Raw genomic sequence first — 20,098 nt, 5'->3', positions numbered from 1 at the left:
AGATGGGTCAGATTAGTAGGACATATTAGAGTCATTTGAAGAGAGGCAAAAGCCAAGTGAGAGAAAAAGGAAGAGAGAAAACTATTCCCGCATAACCCTAAACCTGCATTGGTGTTTTCGTTGCTGTGAAGTCTTTCACCGTTGGATCGAGCTGATTTTTGGACAATAGGTTCTTGACATATGGTGCTTCATTCTAATTGTTCGGATCATCAATTGGAGGTCTAGATTGAGAGAAATCGGTCTCGCACCAACAGCCCTATTTTGGAGAATATTCATCTTCTTTGTTCTTGTTTGTAAGCATTTATGCTTATTTAAATTGGCTTATTGAACAAACCATTTGGTGTTATTATTGGAAACTCTTTTGTACCCTATTATTGATCATAGTGGATTTATTCTTTGGTCTGGACGACTCGTGGTTTTTACCCTTACATTGAGGGGTTTTACACGTTAAAAATTGTTGGTGTCTCTTTGTGCTTTTAGATTCTATTTTTGTTCTATTTGTTTGGTGCTCCTCGCAGATTCTCGCAAGAAGGAGGATTGAATTTCCTATTGATAATGTTGATGAAGAGGAAGATGATGTGTCACTAGATGAGAGTCTTGGTGATATACCTGAGTTACCAGAAGCTCAACCCAGAAGATCTGACAGGCCAAAGCAACCTTCTAAGAAGTACTCTACCAATGAGTATGTGATGTTGACTGATGAGGGAGAACCTGAATGTTATGAGGAGACCATTGAAAGTGAAGAAAAGCAAAAGTGGTTGGATGCAATGCAGGATGAGATGGAATCTCTGCATGATAATCACACTTATGACTTGGTGAAGTTGCCTAAGGGTAAGAGAGCCTTAGAGAACAGATGGATTTTCAGGGTGAAGCAAGAGAGAAATTCTACATTTACCAGATATAAAGCCAGATTAGTGGTGAAAGGCTTCAGATAAAGAAATGGTGTTGACTTCAATGAGATTTTCTCACCTGTGGTGAGGATGACATCCATCAGAACTGTGTTAAGTTTAGCTATTACTCTAGATTTGGAGGTTGAGCAGATGGATGTGAAGACAACTTTCTTTCATGGTGATTTGGAGGAAGAGATTTACATGAAGCAACCAGATGGTTTTCTTGTTGAAGGCAAGGAAGACTATGTGTGTAGGCTACGATAAAGCCTATATGGGTTGAAGCAAGCTCTGAGGCAGTGGTATAAGAAGTTTGAGTCTGTTATGTGTGAGCAAGGGTACAAGAAGACTACTTTTGACTATTGTGTTTTTGTCATGAAATTTTTTGAGAATGATTTCATTACATTGTTGTTATATGTTGATGACATGCTTATTGTCGGAAAAATGTATCCAATTGACAGGTTGAAGAAGCAACTAGGCGAGTCATTTTCCATGAAAGACATGGGAGCTGCTAAGAAGATTCTTGGTATAAGTATCACTCATGATAGAAAAGAGAAGAAACTTTGACTATCACAGGAGCACTACATTCAGAAGGTGTTGCAAAGATTCCAAATGGAAAATGCTAAAGTTGTAAGTACTTCTCTTGCTACTCATTTTAAGTTGAGTGTTAAACAAAGTCCTTCAAATGAAGCTGAGAAGATGGATATGAGCAAAGTTCCTTATGCTTCTGCGATGGGTAGTTTGATGTATGTAATGGTATGTACAAGGCCTGATATTGCATATGTTGGTACAGTCAGTAGATTTCTGTCAAATCTAGGTAGAGAGCATTGGAATGCTGTGAAATAGATTTTGAGGTATCTTCGTGGTACTAAAGGTTTGAGGATTTGTTTTGGAGGTGATAAGCCTACTTTGGTGGGTTACTCAGATTCATATATGGCTAGAGACATTGATTCCATAAAGTCTACTTCAGGCTATTTGATTCATTTTGCAGGGGGAGCCTTGGCTTGGCAATCAAAGTTGCAAAAGTGTGTAGCGTTGTTTACTACTGAGACATAATTCATTGCACTTACTGAAGCATGTAAGGAGTTGTTATGGGTGAAGAAATTCTTGCAGGAGCTTGATTTTGTGCAAGGAAAGTACTTGTTGTATTGTGACAGTCAAAGTGCTATTCATCTTGGTAAGAATCCAATTTTTCATTCTAAACCCAAACATATTGATGTGAGGTATCATTGGATATGTGATGTTTTGAATGCTAATTTGTTGGAATTAGCGAAGGTTCATACACATGATAATGGTGCTGATATGATGACCAAGGCATTGCCAAGAGGAAAGTTTGAAGTTTGTTATGACATTGCCGGTTTAGCGGATATCTCCACATAGTCGTGAGGGGGAGATTTGTTGGGTTATTGGCTCTCTTCCTATGTGGAGAATAAGCCCAAATAATGTGGACATTTATGTCTCACTGGGTTAAATAGAGATGGGTCAGATTAGTAGGACACATTAGAGTCATTTGAAGAGAGGCAAAAGCCAAGTGAGAGAAAAATGAAGAGAGAAAGTTATTCTCGCATAACCCTAAACCTGCATTGGTGTTTTCGTCGCTGTGAAGTCGTTCACCGTTGGATCAAGCTGATGTTTGGATAGTAGGTTTCAGACATAAGGTTCTTCATTCTGACCGTTCGGATCGTCAATCGAAGGTTTAGATTGGAAGAAATCGGTCCCACACCATCAGCCCTGTTTTGGAGAATTTTCATCTTCTTTGTTCTCGTTTGTAAGCATTTGTGCTTATTTAGATTGGCTTATTGAAGAAACCATTTGGTGTTATTATTGGAGACTCTTTTGTACCCTATTATTGATCATAGTGGATTTATTCTTTGGTCTGGACGAGTCGTGGTTTTTACCCTTGCATTGAGGGGTTTTGCACGTTAAAATTTGTTGGTGTCTCTTTGTGCTTTTGGATTCTATTTTTGTTCTATTTGTTTGGTGCTCCTCACAGATTCTCGCAAGAAGGGAGATTGAATTTCTCCTGCGTTATTACTCGTTGCTAAGTTGTTATATTTTTTGGCCCTTTCCCCATCAAGTTGATGATACAAAAAGTCGTCATGTTCACTACAATCTTTGCCTTCTGCGTGATTGACCTTTCTCTCTGAAACTCAATCTCATTTTTGGACCATTGGAAATCAGCCTGTAATCTCCAAGGAGGTAAACATTTTTATCCAAGTAAAACTTACTACATTTCCTTATGTCTTGTTGTTGGATAAATGTATTTTTTGTTGCCGGTCACAGGTGACTAAGGTAGTGCCAACTGTTTATGAAGAAGTGAAGGATTCTCTTATGAAGAATATTAGAAGACAGATTACCCCCAACCCTTGAAAATTAGGGTGGATATTGAAATGAAATGTTTTCAATTTGATCGCATTCTTCACATTAAGGTCTTAATTATTTTTATTGCTCCTTTTTATTATTTTGGATAAATGATGTTCTTTTTCCTTTAAGCATCTAATTTGCTGTTTTGATTTGTTGTTGTCTATAACTTATCTACCACAGTGTTCTCAAGTTTTATGATTATTTGCTTATGTAAGAGGCAATACCTAAAGCTGAAGCCAGTGGAAACGACGTCTACTCTGTAAAAATTAAACTCGATGCTCCCCACTTTATGTTCTTATCTCTCACTATACAATGTTACTGCAATCTTTACGTATATTTTGATATGATTATTGGCTTTTTGACCAAAATTGAGTGCATATTCTGCCCTTGAAGATTTTTGCTTCAGTATTCAAATTTTTGGATATATGAAGTCTGAGTTTGTCACTATTGTTGTATTTTAGATAGTGTTTGATGGTATTGGGGTTGTAGAACTAGGTTGGCAAATTTTTAACCAACTATGATTTCCAAACAGCCAAATAGAATTTGCCATGAAAGGCCTCAACATACTAACACAAAAATAGCTTTTAACGTATGTTACTTTAGGCTTTTGACGTCTGTTAAATGTTCGACATCATAGCGGCAAGCGTAAATTGACGCATGTTGTCTTTGAACAGACGTCAATTCACGTCTATTGCATTTATAAAAGACCTTAATTGACGTCTATTGTAAGAATAATAGACGTTAATTTACGGGCTTTTTAAAAAAAATCGCCACCGTGAAGGTGAGGAAGTAGACAAGTGCCGCTGTGAGCATGAGGAGAAAAATGCGCACAATAACGGTTCGAAAATCGTTGCCGCAGTTCTCCAAGAATGCGCCCAAGAACTGCACCAAAAGCCAATGAAAATGAATTTTAATCGATGCAAATGAAAGATAATAGTTTCAAATGTAATATAATCAGTGCAAAATTATTTTAAACGGTGCAAAGTGGAAGAAAACTTACCTGAATGTTAATGGCGAACGAGAAAGTAGAGATGGAAGAAGATGAACGCAGCGAGAGAGAAAACGTGTAACTGGTGAACACGAATAAAGTAAAAGCTCAAACGAAAACGCGAAAGAAAGTGAGGCTCGTATTCTTAGTGGTTGGGGGGTTTAAAAGGGAATTTGACGTCGACCCCCCTTTAGATCCGACGTCTAATTGGTAAAAAAAATCCATTTTGGCGCTACTTTTGAGATATTTTCGCATCTTATTGACGTATGGAGAAGGGGATCCGACGTCTAATGTGTATTAGATGTTGGCCCCTACTATGTTCGACGTCTAATGTTTGCAAAAGTGATCTTTTAATTCTGATTTTATAAAGGTGGCATACTAAGTTCAACTTATTATTATTATTCATTATTATGACAAGTTTTCGCAATGTTATAGAAAAAACATCTTAAAAAAGCTAAATTTATAAACAGGAAAAAACATTTTCAGGAAAAAAAATAATCCTTATAAATTAAAGTGAACATCAATGCAATTTTCTTTTCTCTAAAATAACTAAATACTTTTCATATATATATATATATATATATATATAATTATATGATTTTATTTTTTAATTAATTACTTATAAAAAAAATTATGAAAATAGTTAGATCTGTCAATTTGTTCCCTCTTTGGTCTTGACTCACATGATCAGAAAAACCTACAAGACCAAAAAGTTCATAGAAAAAGTTTATAGGACAAAAATATCTACAAAACCTTATGGGTCAAGGCCAACCCATGGACTTTTTTCAAGGAAAAATATTCATTTTGAATACAAAAAAAAATATAATTAACTCTTAATTTGTTAAAAATCTAAGTGTTTTTAATTTGTCAAATAACTATATACAAACATTTTAATCAGACTATATAGACTTTGTAAGAGATTTAATTAAACTTTATTGATGTTTATATAGAAAAATTAGATCCACCGTAGTAATTTTCTCTTAGAATTATTATTAGTAATAATATTTATGGGTAGAAAATATGATCAATAAGAAAATTGTAGAAGATAAACAAAAGTTTATGGTAGGTAGATAAGTATAGTAATTTCAGCCTCATGGGTTCAAATTTTTGAGAACTTATCTAGTTTCTAGAAGATCTACTGAGAATTTATGTTGGATTATTTGGGTAGTTGGATTCCTCTAGTGGAATTTACCTATAACAACAGTTTGTATGTTAGTATTTAGAAATTTGATGAAGAAAAATCTTTCTATAAATTTCGATATCTGTTGAAGAATTTTCTAAATTTTTAATAAATTTTGAGATTTATTAAAGTTTTCGAAAAATCTTTTAAGAAATTTCGAAATAAATTTTAAATTTTGTTGAAGAATTGTCTAAAAGTTTTAATGAATTTCGAAATCCATTAAAAATGATATTTTTGAAATGTGAAAGTGGAAGAAGAAAAGTGAAGAAATGCAGGAGAAACACTCAAGACATTATTATGCACATAAACTAACAATTTAGGACAATTGCTTCCGGCTCCCAATTGTTTGTTTCTTCACCACTGTAATTGTCGAAATAGCAAAACCACCCCTATGGTAGTTGCGACAGGCATCGCCATCACTTGGCTCATGGGGTGCGTTGGTGAAGTCAAAGAAGGAGGTGGGTGAGATAAGAGGTGCGTTAGAAAATGCTTCCTGGAGTGGGTTCTAGCCAACACCATTGTGGATGAAGAACATGAAGACCTCGCACAATCACTATTATCCTCTGCCCATTGCAAAACCAGCAAAAGGCACAAGGGGAATAAGACATTTCTCGACCAAAAAAAATATTTTCACACATATTTTTTTATTGATTCATTATTTATTTATTATTATATCCATGTATTCTAAATCTAATAAAAAAAACTGTCTCAAATTATAAAAAATATGTGTTAAAATATTTTTCTATTTGAAGCAATTAATATGTTAATAAAGATTTATTTTATAACATCTTGACACAAACATGTAACTTTCCAAATTGTGTATTTGAAAAAATATTTTTAGACGTGAAAATAGTTTTGGAAACATTCAATTTGGAATATATTACTTTTCTTCATTATGGATTGAGTGTTAACTATTTCTAGATTTAGAACCTTACGATGGATGATGTATATTTATATTTTAGATTGGATGTTTTGAGAAAACATTTTCAAAATATTTAATTTAAAAAATATTTGTATATTTTGAATTGGGTATTAAGAAATGTATTTTTAATTCTAAAACTATCTTTTATAATATCTAATCTAAAACATATAAAGAAATATATTTTGAATTAAGTATTTTAAAAAAATGAATTTAAAAATATATCTTTTAAAACTTTTAATAAAAAATATTAAAAATAAATAAAATGCAGGGGTTACTTTTACTTTTTTTTTTAATTTAATTTTATTTAGGAACAATTTAAAAATTACTTGTTTTTGTAAAAGTGGAAAATGTTGAGACAAAATCACGATGTCTACCAAACCAAGTTTTCAAGCATATCAAACAACACTAAAAAAATATTGCTTATAAAGAAAAGTGTTTAATAAAAGAAAATGTTTTTCAAATAAATCATGAAATAGACGATATGTGTAATAAACAATATTTTACAAAGAACGTCGCCTAAAAGGTCAACACGTTACAAAAAAAGTCTACAAAGTGAAGCGTTTCTCTAAATTTAAAGTTATGTTTTACTCATGCAACGTTTTATCAAGTAGACATCATATAAAAACGTATCATCTAATGAAAGCCGATAAACGATATCGAAAAACATATATAATTGTCCAATCAATGGAATGTCTAAGAAGAAAGCAAGGATAAAAGATAGATATCTTATCAAGAGAAATGTTACTCAGACTAGCGCTAAATAATAAGAAAACTCCTAAGAGAGTATCCAAACATCTTTGCATCTGAACTAAAACGAGGTATGCATGATCAAAAGATAAAGTATCTTAAAGAATACATTGTCTAATTAATGACCGCTAAATGCTATAACCTTTAAAAGAAGCAACTAATGTTTTATCTAATGATACTACATGTTGTATGTTTTACCATCAAACGATACATTAATTAAAAGACATTGACATATACAAGAATGCTCTGAACACATAATGTACCTAACAATCATCAACGAATAAAAAATTTAATACTATATATACGAAAAAGTGTTTTTGTGCTTACATACTTTGTTCTCTTTATTTATGCAGGAAATTACAACACCAACCTTTATCCAAAAGCTCTAAACAAAGAGACATCGAGAAACACTCATATTAAAAATTTGTACTAGTTAGAATTGACTAGGGAACCAGGAGTAATTGACAATACTTGGATATCTAGAGTGATCATAATATTCAACAACCAGGAGTGGTAAAACATGGACTAGTCAAGATTGATTAGAGAACCAAGAGTGATTTATAATACTTGGACTAATCAGAATTGAGTAGTGAACTAAGAGTAGTTTATAATACTTGGATTAGTCGTGTTGACTATATGTGAATATTTGTGTAAAACTAGAAATGTTATACTCGTGTAATCTTGATAAAAGATTAGTAGAACCTCTTTAAGAGTTCTTAAAGGAGAACTAGTCCAGGTTGAATGAATCAATATAAAATTTGTGTTAAATTACTTTTTTCTTTTTCAAAAGCTTTTATAAATCTTTGTGAAACATCATGGTTTAAACATATACTTGTTTGTTAGTCTTTTGAGGGCCAACTTTTTGTTAATCTTTTTAAACATATAATTTATAAAAAGTTTTAAAAACATTATTCATCCTCTTTCGAATGTTGTTTTTGTATTTCACAAAAAAAAATCTGAATAAAAACAACCATACATAACAAAAGAATCCAATTTATCATCTTCTAATCATATAAATCATAATGGTGTCACTCATTCTAAATTATTTTCAAATAAAAATTACTAGAGAGAGGATTAAAATATGAAATTATTGTTATTATTACTATTAGTAATAGAGAAATATCTACGCTGACGTACCTAAGAAAGAATGATCTTATGTTTCTTTCACACATTCTATTTTTCCATTTTAAAATAATTTAAATAAATTATTTATATCAATTTAAATTACAAAAAGTATTACTTTTCAATAATATTCTCAAATAATGCACTAATAAGCTATACATGTAACAATAAAGAATTAATAAAGATATTTTATCATAAATTTTGGTATAATTAATTATTTTCTTAAAATATGATATTTACTTAAATGCCAAATAAAAAAAATAATGTAAATAACTATTGTATTATTAATTTAAATTTACATTAATAATATGATAATTAAAATAGTTAGATGTAAATAATTTTGTATTATTAATTGATTACAAATTATTTTATACAATTTTTAAATTATCATTGTTATTATTATTACTATTATTAGAAAAACACCAATAGGCTTATATATTTTGTGATTATACGATAATGTAACAAATACTTAGAATTTATATTTTTAAAAGTTTTTAAAATAGTTATATGTTTTAGGAATATTTTTGGAAATATAAATAATAAGGTCACTTTAGATAATTTTGAATTGATAATTAATTTGATATTTGAAAGATGAAATTCTGATTGGTAGTCGCTAATTAAGATTTTCATATATTTTAGAAAAAATTCATCTGTTTAGGTATAAATCTTTTAAAAGCATTTCATACATAAATAAAAGTTTATCTTTAAACTTAATACTGAAATTGTTTTTACGAAAATTTTAATGGGTACTATCAGTTAGCACATGACCGATTTGGTATTTATTGTTATTCTTATAATTTTCTACTCTCTTCTCAACTGTCTCGCCGTGTTCATCTCGCGTGCATAGCAGTCAGAAAAACACTGCGAGAAAGAAAAGAAGAATCACAGAGGAAAGGAAAAACCCCTTTTGACCATTGCGCCTCCGTTTCTATTTTCCTTATTGATTCTACCGACAAAGCCTTTTTTGGGTTTTTGTCTTCGTCTTGTGATCATTCCTCCTCTCTGGGGTTACGGTTCTGTTTGTGATCAAACCCGATCTTTTTTCCCTTCGCGATTTGGATTCGGATACCCAGTTGCGCTTCTTTTTCTGGGTGTCTTCTCTTTTGGCCAATGTTTCGGTTTTACATGGTGAGAAAGTTTTAAAGGGGATTAATTCTATGTGGGTTTCCTTCATATTGGCAATCAATGTTGACTGTATCATCAGTGTGGTTATGAAGTAATATGGAAGTGCTCTTTGCGCGGATAACCCATCAACGACAACATCAAAGACAATAACATGTCGTTTTACATTGGTCGCGAGACTTCTAAGGTTGCTTATTTCTTCCCCCCTGTTGGTATTATTTTTTCCTTATTTGTGTTCTTATGTTAATGTTTAATAGGTATTTGGTGTGCGTTTGTGTAGCTATGGAAGAGAATTTGTGCCGAGACAACTACGGAGATCAACCTCCTCGCTGAGAATTGGAAGTACCTTCTCGCTGGTCTTGTTTTTCAGGTTTTTTTTTTTCTATTTTGATCAACCTTAAGCAGGGATTGAGTATAGTTGCTCATTTTGTGGTTCCCCTTTTGTGTAGAAGGTTCCTTTTCTTTTCCTTTGATGAGGATATTAAAATAATATTTGTAAGTGTTTTACGTTTGTTTGATTTGAACTCTTTCATGCTACATGGAGTTCAGTTGTTCATGTTGTCCGTCGGCATGATTAGTGGTATAATTGCGTTTTTTTTTATATATATATTTTATTTGTTTCTGTTAAGAATGAATGAGGTATATAATACTGTCGCTTGGTTTAATCACTGAAGCTTATTTTGTCAGAGATAATAAAGTGCCAGAGTTGATGGCTCAGTGTTTTTAATGAGGGAATTCAGGAACTTGCAATTGCTTGAAGCATCTTTTTGTTATATTTTGCAACTATGGTGATTTTGCTTTAGATGATCAGTTATTTGTTCACTCTCAAGAACAAATTTACTTACCCTCGGTTCTCTGAGATACTCTGGATTCTGGGAAGATAGTCAACTATTTCATTTCCATCATTGGAAACATTTAGTAGTTAGCAGTAGTTGTTGAGGTTAGGAGTGAATGAATGAGGTACATAATTCAATCACTTGGTTAATCGCTGGAGCTTATTCGTCAGCAATGACGAAGTGTCAGAGTTGATGGTTCAGTGTTTTATTGAGGGAATTCAGAGAACTTGTAATTGCTTGAAGCATCTTTTATCATATTCTGCGACTATGATGCTTTTACTTTAGATGATCAGTTATTTGTTCCCTCTCAAGAACAAATTTACTGACCCTCACCTCTCTGTGAAACTCTGGGTTCTGGGAAGATGGTCCAATGTTTCATTTCCATCATTGGAAAATTTTAGTAGTTTGCAGTAGTTGTTGAGGTTAGGTATATTGAGTGCATGTTTAAATTTAATTAATCTTTTCCATAATTGATTCCAATTGTATTGAAAGCCAAATTAATAAGCGGTTCTTTCCATTCTTTTCAATGTTTTGATGTGATGTCTGGGACCAAAATTGACTCCGGTAGAGTTATGCATAGAACAATGTTATATGAGAAAGAAAAGAAAGGACCAATTTTTGTAAAGCATATGTTTGAGTGTTTCTATTCTTGTCTATGTTATGTATGCATAAAGTGTAACAGTATAGTACTTTGATTTCCTTGGTTTCTTGACATACTATTTATTTCATTGTCTGATGTCTGAATTTAACTGTTCCTCTACAGTATATACATGGTTTGGCTGCCCGAGGAGTTCATTATTTACACAAGCCTGCCCCTACTCTACAAGATGTTGGATTCTTCCTTCTTCGGGTTTGTAATTGCCATGATGTTCTTGCTTTCTCTTGGAAAATCCAGTACAGAGAATGGTAGGAATGCTCTTGTAACTTTTAATCTTGGTGCTGTTACAGGAGCTTGGGCAAGACAAAGCTTACATAAGTGAAACGTTGTTTTCCCTTATCTTTTTATCCTTTGTATTGGTATGAATCCCTCTTTCCCTCTCTTTGTTTCAGTTTCACATGAACTTTTTAAGCCCACCATTTTAATATCTGGTTGGTGGCTCTTGTGATAGTTTATATTTTACCTACCTAAGGCATCATCATAATGATTAAGAATTAGGGACAAGTCTATATTTCACTAAGAACTTGTATTTTATATGATAAAATGATAATTCTGAAGGTAAATATTCCTTGATCGTGAAAGTGTGCAATACTTCCACCCCCTGGTGTTTCCTTGAAATCAGAAGACTAAATTATTAATATTGTTTACCATTGTGGCTTTGAGATGCTTGAAAAGTTACTCTCGAGTTATTTGTACTGTCTGTTGACTTAAGAATGATGATTTGTTCGAAAATAAAAGGAACGACAGAAAATAAATTCAAATATATATTTCCTTATTTTGGTTTGAAGTTTTGTATAAAGAGTTTTAGTACCAATTTCGGTGAAGGATTGTTTTTTTCATGATTCTAATGGTTTTATTCCTATTAAATATTTTCTTGATATTTTCTACTACTGCAATATTTGACATATATAATTCAGCATTTCCCTATTTCAGTTCTTATTTTCCTTTTTGGCTACTGTGACTTATTTTTGTGAATTTCTCATTTCAACTAGTTTGATATTCATTTATTTCTTTTTGTCTGAAGTTTCAAATATATTCTTTTATGTGTGGTTTTGCAGTGGACATTTCATCCTTTCATATTCAAGAGCAGAAAGATCTACACAGTTGTCATATGGTGCAGGGTTTTCGCATTTTTAGTTGTAAGTTCTGATCACACTTCTTATATTTATTAAAGTATTATTTAATCTTTTGGGAATATTAATTGAGTAGCCGAGTTCTTAGTGTGATAAATCGATGATGTAGGATGAGTCAACAGTATAAATGCAGGCTGGCCTCATGAATAATGTTGATTATTATGTGATGTCATCATGCCTTGATTTACTTCTCTTATATGGCTAGCACAGTATATTTTTGGCCATTTAAATGTTTCAGATATGGTCAAGTACTATTTTGTATATATAAATGTGTCTCTTTTCTCCCTTCATCGAACCTTTGCATATTGTGTACCGCAGGCTTCTCAAGTTCTTCGTATAATAACTTTTTATTCTACACAACTTCCTGGTCCAAACTACCACTGCCGTGAGGTATGTATGGCAACATCTTTTATACATTTCTTTTTCATAGATTGTTATAATTTTAGTCTACTTGATCATCGTGCAGGGGTCTAATCTTGCCACATTACCTCATCCAGATAGTGTCTTTGAAGTGCTCTTTCTCAATTGTTAGTATACATTATTGTACTGAAGTTGTTTATATTTGATTTTTCTTTGTTTGTTTCTGGTACTTATTTCAATTATTATGTGCAGTTCCACGTGGTGTGGTCTATGGATGTGGTGATTTGATATTCTCATCGCACATGATCTTTACTCTTGTTTTTGTGCTCACGTATCAGAAATATGGCACTCGAAGGTTAAATTGGCTTATAAATGTCTTCCATCTTGTTTTTGTTGAAGAATTAAGTATGTCACAAGATTTTACTTCAGCAAGTTTTGTTTGGATAATTTTTGCTGTAACATTTTTTAACACCCTATATAATTGTTTGGCATTACAAAATATGTAGGTCACACACCTTATTTAGTGAACGTCACTGTAATTTTCAATAAATTTTAATGAACTAGAAAGAGTGTTGGTGACACTCATTTTATTCAGTCTTTCATGTAGCATGCTTTGTTATGTATATTTACATTCTGATTTGTTGAAATTGATCAACCATTAGGTCAATAAAGCAGCTTGGGTGGCTGCTTGCTGTGGTTCAGAGCCTTTTGATAGTAGCATCACGCAAACATTACACGGTCGATGTAGTTGTTGCCTGGTAAGCTGCATATTTTTCTCTATAACGTGAAACCCGTGGCCTGTGTTCCTTATGAGTTTTTCTTTTTAATTTTTTTTCTATGGCTGGCAGGTATACTGTTAATTTGGTGGTATTTTTTATTGACAAGAAATTGCCAGGTAAGCAAGCATTTGTCACACGTACATAATTACATAGCTATTGTCTTTTACTTTGCTGCTATTTGTTATTGTTCTGACTTGGTTATTCTGCAGAATTACCAGACAGGTCAATTGCAGCTGCAACGTTGCTACCGTTGAGCATCAAAGACAAAGATGGAAGGACCAAAGAAGAGAATCACAAGCTATTAAATGGGAATTCTGGAGACCCCCTAGATTGGGTATCTTGAATATGCTTGTCCTTTCCTTTGTTCCTTTAATGTAATGTCTTTGTCTTTGATTTGGACATAACATGGTTGTTTTGATTTGCTCAGAGGCAGAGAACTCAAGTGAATGGCAAGATCATGGAAGATGGCAATACACTCCATGTAGACTCTGCCATGAATGGTGCATAGATATAGGACCCTCTTCTGTACAAATTGGATCCACTTCAAGATTGCTGATGGAAAGCTGCAACATTCAATTTGAAGAATTTGTTCTCTGAACATTCAGTTGTTTATTCAAATTAATAGCATGATTTGCATTTGTGAAATTGAAACTGGGTTGTGCATTTCAACGTTTTGCAGCTCAGATCCCATGCTATAGTTAAATTATCTATTCACACCATCAGCATGTGCCATAGAAAATTTTCCATTCCCTCTTTTACCCACATCAATGATCCCACATGCATATTGCTGTATACAGTCTTTTGGTTGTTAAATCTCCTTTGCATTCACATGGTAACTAGCTCAATGTGATAGGCCCTGTCATGTAAAAGTAATGGAAACTCTAATTCTAGACCAACTTCGCCTAGTTAAAGTAGGATGCAATGTTTCTAATGTTTTATTTAGTCTTTTTACTTGTTGAGAAAGGGTAAAAGTGGAAATTACCATTTATTTGGGGGTTTAGTATCTGTGAAATGATTACTTTGTTTGTAATCAAGAGGAACTAACACAAACGTGACTTATTCTTAAAATTTGAAACGGTGACAAGTGACGTTGAGCTAGCACATGATGCTTTGACAGTGCATGTGCTCCTTTACGCATAACAATACTTTTTATGTCCGTTGTCCCATTCATTGTCCCTCGTCTGCAAACTCCTTTTGAATGTTTATAGTACCCTTATATTCAAATAGTTTCCCCTTAACAACTGGAACTCATTGCAGATGCAGCATGTCACATGGTTCACCCCCTACACCGCTTAACGCATTTTGTGGCATTTTCCTTTGTTGAAGCACTAGGCCTAATAGAAGGAAAAAATTGTTTTACACCAAAAAAATAACCATTTGACGATCTCGAGAAGGAAAATAGTTATAAAAAAGAAGTAAACTTTTGTATTGGTAAAGAAAAAGGGAGTGAAGGATTCTAAAAGATAGTATTTTAAACTAAATTCATAGTTAGTGATAACAACTTTCATTATGAAACCAGGTTTGTTTGATGAGCTTGTCGAGCTTTTCTTATGTTGTCGAGCTTGCGAGTTGAAACCGAGCTTGTCGAGCTGAGAAGAAGAAGAGAAATTTTAAGTCTACCACTCCATTTTTGTAATTTACGGGTTAAACTACCTCATTTTTATAAATTTTTTGAATAATCAAGAATGGACACATGAAGGAAGGCATTGAAAGCAATACGAGAGAAAAAGGCGCGATGCAGACCTACAACTAGTGATGACAAAAAAATATGTGTCTAAGGTATTTGCGGGTAAAGTCTGTTGTGGGTAGTTGATACCCTCAAGTAATAGGTACCCGTGAGTAGCCGGTAGTTTAGTACCCTCTTATTAATGGATCAGGTTCGGGTATCATATTATTCTTACCCATGAGTATCCATTACCTGTTAAGGAAATAAAATTATATTTCTATCCTTTATTAGGTTTAAGTTGTTAAAGGATTTGTTTTTCCCTTTCTATTGTTGGGACTCTATTGAGGTTTATGTTGTTGCTGATTGGTGACTCTACTTAGATCTGGGACACTATCAGCCAACCAAAAAATGTATTATTCTCTTCCAAGTACCTCATTTCCCTTTCCCTACTTTATTTATTCTTAGTTTTTTTTTCATATTTGTTATCTACGAGCTCATCGATGGAAACTATGCCACTGCCATCCCCGTCGCCTGCCCCGTTGAGACGATATGCCCTACATGGACAACGAAGACCTTTCCTGTGACAAGCCCACCAACCACAATATGTTGGATGAGGATGTGTCAGTTCTTGTCGGCACCATTTTGCTCGCGTTCTTGTTCGAGCACTTGGTCATGGCAACTCATGGCATGTCCTAGTGAAGGTATATTTGTAAACCTTTTGCAACCATCAAAAGCTTCCTTCTTCCTGCATTTCAAACTCTAAAAATAAAACACAGCCAAACAACGTTACATTGGACCTTCCTTCGAAAGCCCAATGACTTTTGCATGATCCATGTCCCATACTTCTTTTAAACAGATGGCTATTGTTTCCGGCATACACACAATAGCCCCATACTTTTCTACTGCTGCTTTTGCAAAGTAAGAAGAAAAGTCCATGTGATAGCTCCTCTCCAAGGCTGGATCGAAGCTATAGTGCAACTCACAGAAGCATAAATGAGAAATGAAAGCAATAGAAGTCAATGAAACATGAAGGAAGAGCTTAGTTAAGGTGTGTAGTGTGTGATGAAGTGTTTTGGTGCTAGCTAGAGGTCCTAGCTAAGGAAGGGTAGCTAAAGGAGGCTAGTATATTTCTCTAGTCGGGGACTAAGAGTATAATGAAAGGGCTAAAGTCATCTCAACAACATTTCATTACACAAAACTCAAAGTTACTTTTCAAAGGGGGAAAAGATGAATTTATAGGTTCATTCAACCCTTTCCTAGCAGCCTAAGGTGCCCTGATGATCAGATAAGTACACAGATCAAGTGACATGTAACGAGTCGCACATTACATGCATTAGTCACATGGAAAATAAGATACAAAATATGGAGAACAAATCTGGTTGCTAGCATTGGGTGTGTGTGGTTATACACTAAGCATGGAAATGTTGGGCGAGCCTTAAGCTGCAATGGGCGAGTCCAGGTTCTTCCAAGTGAGGATTTACTTCACTTCTCCCTCTTTTGATGCATCTTTTCTTGTATTCTCCTCATCATGCTACGAGTGATAGGCCCTTGAATCGGTTCTTGACTTAAGCCTAAGTCATCATCCCCTCCCTCCTGAAAAAGGATTTGTCCTTAAATCTGGAGGGTCGACTTAATTTTGCAAAAATATGACTTTATTGTTGAAGAAAATCCTATCAATCTTGGGAGCATGCCTTTTTTGAATGGTTTTGTTTCTCTTGTAATCTATATGAACTCCTTTTGGATCAAATGTCATTTTGCAATAGTCATAAAATAAACATTTAATAAATTCTAGTTCCACATACAAAACTATATTAGAAGAAAGCCTCCTTGTTTTTTGGCTTATATCTTTGATAAAAATTAGAAGCTCTTCTTTATGAATATTCTTGTGTTCATCTTGAGTTAATTGTTTCCTGTTAGGTAACACTAACTCAAAATGTGACCTAAAAATTTTCTCTGAGGATTTTAAAGCCATAAATAATGAACTTGAAATTTTTTCAAGAGAAAAATGAGGAATGAAAGTTGGTTGTAATAATCTCCTACTCTCAAGATTTCTTGTTCAAATTGTGATACTTCCTTGTAACCTCTTCTTCTTTTGAAGTTGTTCTTCTTTTAAAACCCTTAGGTAATCTTGAAGCAGAAAAATTTGCAATTATTTATCAATCTTGTCTCTTTTTCTCATTTTCTTCTCCTCCACTCTCCAAAGGTTAAGTTCTCTGAGTTGTTTAGAAATTCCTTTGAGAATTATAGATTTCTCAAAGTCACTTATCCTTGAAGAGTTGCGCCAAGACATCTTTTAATTTCAAAAGTTTTCTTGACTCAAAATGATTTTATTATAAGTTTTCACCACAAGCCAAATCCCAAGTAAGAAAGGTGAGTACAAGACCACTTAAAAACAAAGTCTTACCTAGCTAGAATTGTCTTAGGCTACTTGTTCTTATCACTTTTAAGCCAAAATTACCTTTGAGTTCAAAAGATGGACTCAACATAAATAAAGAATAAAGAATAAAGTCAAACCTAATTTCGGACCCCTAATGTGATAAGGATTAGAGTTGAATCTCTTGTATCCTAAATCACTCTAAAATGTGAAAACAAAATCAAGCAAGTTGGATTTCCTAAGGTGAGGCTTGAAACTTTGGTTTCAAGGCACACTCATCGTCTAAGGTTCAATTTTAAGCTTGCAATTACACACAAATGGTTCAAGGGAAGGAAGAACACCAAGGATTCTCCCTAAGATTTTATTTGGAAAGTCCTTGTTACACGAAAATATAAAAAAAACAAAAACAGAAGCAACTTTGTTGCTTAAGAAAGAGCTCTCTCTCACTCAAGGATGAAAGGCCTTAGGCAGCCACACACGAGTCTTGCAAATGCACTTTTTTGTGGTGTTTGTAACTCTCCAAGTTGCCTCACGCAGTTGTAACACCAATTCTCAAAACACGATTAATTTGCATTAGGTTTTAGCTACTATAACCACAAATTTGCAGAGTGAAAACCAACCTCCACCCCCTAAGATGCTACCTTAGGTTTGGACAACCGCAAGCACCAAATCTACACCACAAGGAGGTGAAATAATACCACAAACCAAGCCAAAAGTGACCAATGGAACAATAAACCAAGAAGAATAAATAAAGCTAAAACAAATTTTTACAAATGACAAAACTAGAATTCCAATAAGGACAAACAATGAAAAAGGGAATGTAAGGAAGCTAGCACTTAATCAAAAACTCAGAATAAATCTAGAATAGATGATAAAAGCAACAAAATTGACTAAAACAAAGAATGGCAGAAAATGCACATTGAACTTACTGCTTTCACGAGATAATGGCCTTTTAGGTTTTAGTGCAATAGTCAAAATTTGATCCATTGCAAATTACAATTTCTAGCCAAAGAAATCCACTTAAACAAGTCCAAATACACTTGTTACTTCTACTGTAAGTCAGAATTACACATTCTAACGACTTTTTCCAATTTTACTCATGTTATGACTCAATTTCAAACGCCTATTTTATCAGAATTCAACCAGAAAATTCATATGTTGTTTTTGACTTTAACAAGCAGTAACATTGTATTAAAGAGATTATTTCTTTAGAATGGAATTTAGAAAGCAAGTTTAACAATGATTTGAAGAAGTTTCGATGTTTAACAATTATGTAATGCTAAAACAACATGCACACACGTATTAGACACTTACTAGAATAACTCAGTTTTGGTGAAAATTGTTTTTAACCAATTCTGCTACAATTCTTAAAGCTATCGACATTTGCTAAACAATTCATTGCTTTTATGGTGTGCTTAAACTATGTGTAAGCAGATACAATGAAGCATGAACTGAATTTGCATACATATCTACTCCACTCTATGAAGATTACCTATGTCAAGCATCCACGTACTATATCAAATACAAGTTAGAAATGGATTTTAGAAACAAAGAAGAAATTTTTGGAGTGATCTTCTCATCAAAAGTTGAACCAAATAGATTGTACGGTTTACTTTTGATAAAGTACTAAAAAAGTAAGCCAGCTCTCATAGATAGACCTCAACCTATGACAACTACCTAAGATAAAGGCTACGAAGAGCTGAAAATCAAAGACAAGTATCATCTAACGAATAAATTATCAAAAGGCTTATAAATAGAAGATTTCTAAACAAGAAGAGAAAAAGGATGGACACTTAGGGAACATAAAGAAAAATCATCCTCATGGAAAGATCGAGAATGCTCTCAAAGCTGTTTAGAATCAGAAACTTTCTTTTGTACGAAGAGAAAGAGAAATTTTCAAGAGTTTGTTAGATTGAATTGTATGGTAAGAAACTCCTCTCTATGAGAGTAATCGTCTAAGAACTTGTAAGTGATCTGTTTTATTTCAATTTCTGAAGAGAATTCTGTCAAAATAATCGGTACCGTTATAGAGTCGCGCAGTGGAATAAAATACTATAAAAGCGTGTTACGGTCACAAATCAAGTTATGATGGTCCGTTTTAGAAAATCAATTTTCTCAGAGAAAATTTAACAAACAATTGATGTGCATAAAATAGTAAAGAGTGTAGGGAATAGAAAAATTGACATACTAGATTTTTATCCTGGTTCGAATCAAAAGATTCTACGTCCAGTCGTTAATCACTATAAATAGTGATTAACCTTTTTCACTAAAAATATAGTTGTACAAATTACAAGATAATGAAATGAGCAAAGAATAGAAAACACCTTCCTTCGTCGCACGAACCGGTAGAGCTTCCTTCGACGCACGAACCGGAAGCAACAGCTCTGTCAACTTGAAGAGAATTGCTCTGACCTTTGATACACAAAGCGCGAGCTTCTCCTATTCACAAGACCAGACAAGAACACTCTATCACTTTGAGAACTTCCTCAGACAAACTGTATTCTCAAAATGGCATAGATCCTTTTCATTCATAGAGAGCTTCCCTTAGGCACAAAGCTCTAATACTCTCAATTGAAAAGTTCTTTCTAAGAGCTGTGAAGACCTCTATTTATAAGCCTAGTTTCGTGCAGGATCAAAAACTGAAAAGACATCTCCCAACTGCCACTGATAATCGATTATCAAAAGTGATAATCGATTATTTGTGTCCGTTATGGGGTTTTCAAAAAAGTGATAATCGATTATCCTGAGCAATAATCGATTATTCCAGAGACTTTGACAGAATTAAATGAAACAGTGATAATCGATTATTCTGTGTAATAATCGATTATTTGTGCAAGCAACTCTCTTTTAAACTGGCTCGTGATAATCGATTATTCCTCTTGATAATCGATTATTTGTGCAATGACTCACTAAATACGAAAACTTCTAAGAGTTTCTACATCATTACATTTTATCCTATA

At 33.4% G+C, this 20,098-nt stretch overlaps 1 protein-coding gene across 2 annotated transcripts; it reads left to right on the top strand.

Annotated features, from left to right (window-relative positions):
- The first annotated feature begins 9,008 nt into the window (after nt 1-9,008).
- LOC108346895 (phosphatidylinositol:ceramide inositolphosphotransferase 1) lies at nt 9,009-13,860 on the top strand. 2 transcript variants are annotated; one of them, XM_017585957.2, is made up of 13 exons: nt 9,009-9,338; nt 9,428-9,519; nt 9,613-9,702; nt 10,932-11,018; nt 11,117-11,185; nt 11,885-11,965; nt 12,278-12,349; nt 12,426-12,486; nt 12,572-12,674; nt 12,982-13,077; nt 13,168-13,214; nt 13,308-13,432; nt 13,526-13,860. In XM_017585957.2, the coding sequence occupies exons 2-13, from the start codon at nt 9,487-9,489 to the stop codon at nt 13,604-13,606; spliced, it is 945 nt and encodes a 314-aa protein (XP_017441446.1). In that variant the 5' UTR covers nt 9,009-9,338; nt 9,428-9,486; the 3' UTR covers nt 13,607-13,860. The 2 variants fall into 2 exon arrangements, with proteins under 2 accessions (XP_017441446.1, XP_017441445.1); XM_017585956.2 differs by having other exon boundaries at nt 9,415-9,519.
- Nucleotides 13,861-20,098: the final 6,238 nt, after the last annotated feature.

Source organism: Vigna angularis, chromosome 9, assembly GCF_016808095.1.
Source record: "Vigna angularis cultivar LongXiaoDou No.4 chromosome 9, ASM1680809v1, whole genome shotgun sequence".
In the NCBI taxonomy this organism is placed as follows: domain Eukaryota; kingdom Viridiplantae; phylum Streptophyta; class Magnoliopsida; order Fabales; family Fabaceae; genus Vigna; species Vigna angularis.
Note: the sequence above shows the minus strand (reverse complement) of the source record. Positions and strands in the feature narration are given on the sequence as shown.

Bases quoted from the DNA above. Each gene is read 5' to 3' on its own strand.
- LOC108346895 (XM_017585957.2), top strand. From the start codon at position 9,487: ATGTCGTTTTACATTGGTCGCGAGACTTCTAAG. The intron at 9,703-10,931 runs GTTTTTTTTTTT...GTTCCTCTACAG, and splicing joins TCGCTGGTCTTGTTTTTCAG to TATATACATGGTTTGGCTGC. The intron at 12,487-12,571 runs GTTAGTATACAT...TATTATGTGCAG, and splicing joins TGAAGTGCTCTTTCTCAATT to TTCCACGTGGTGTGGTCTAT.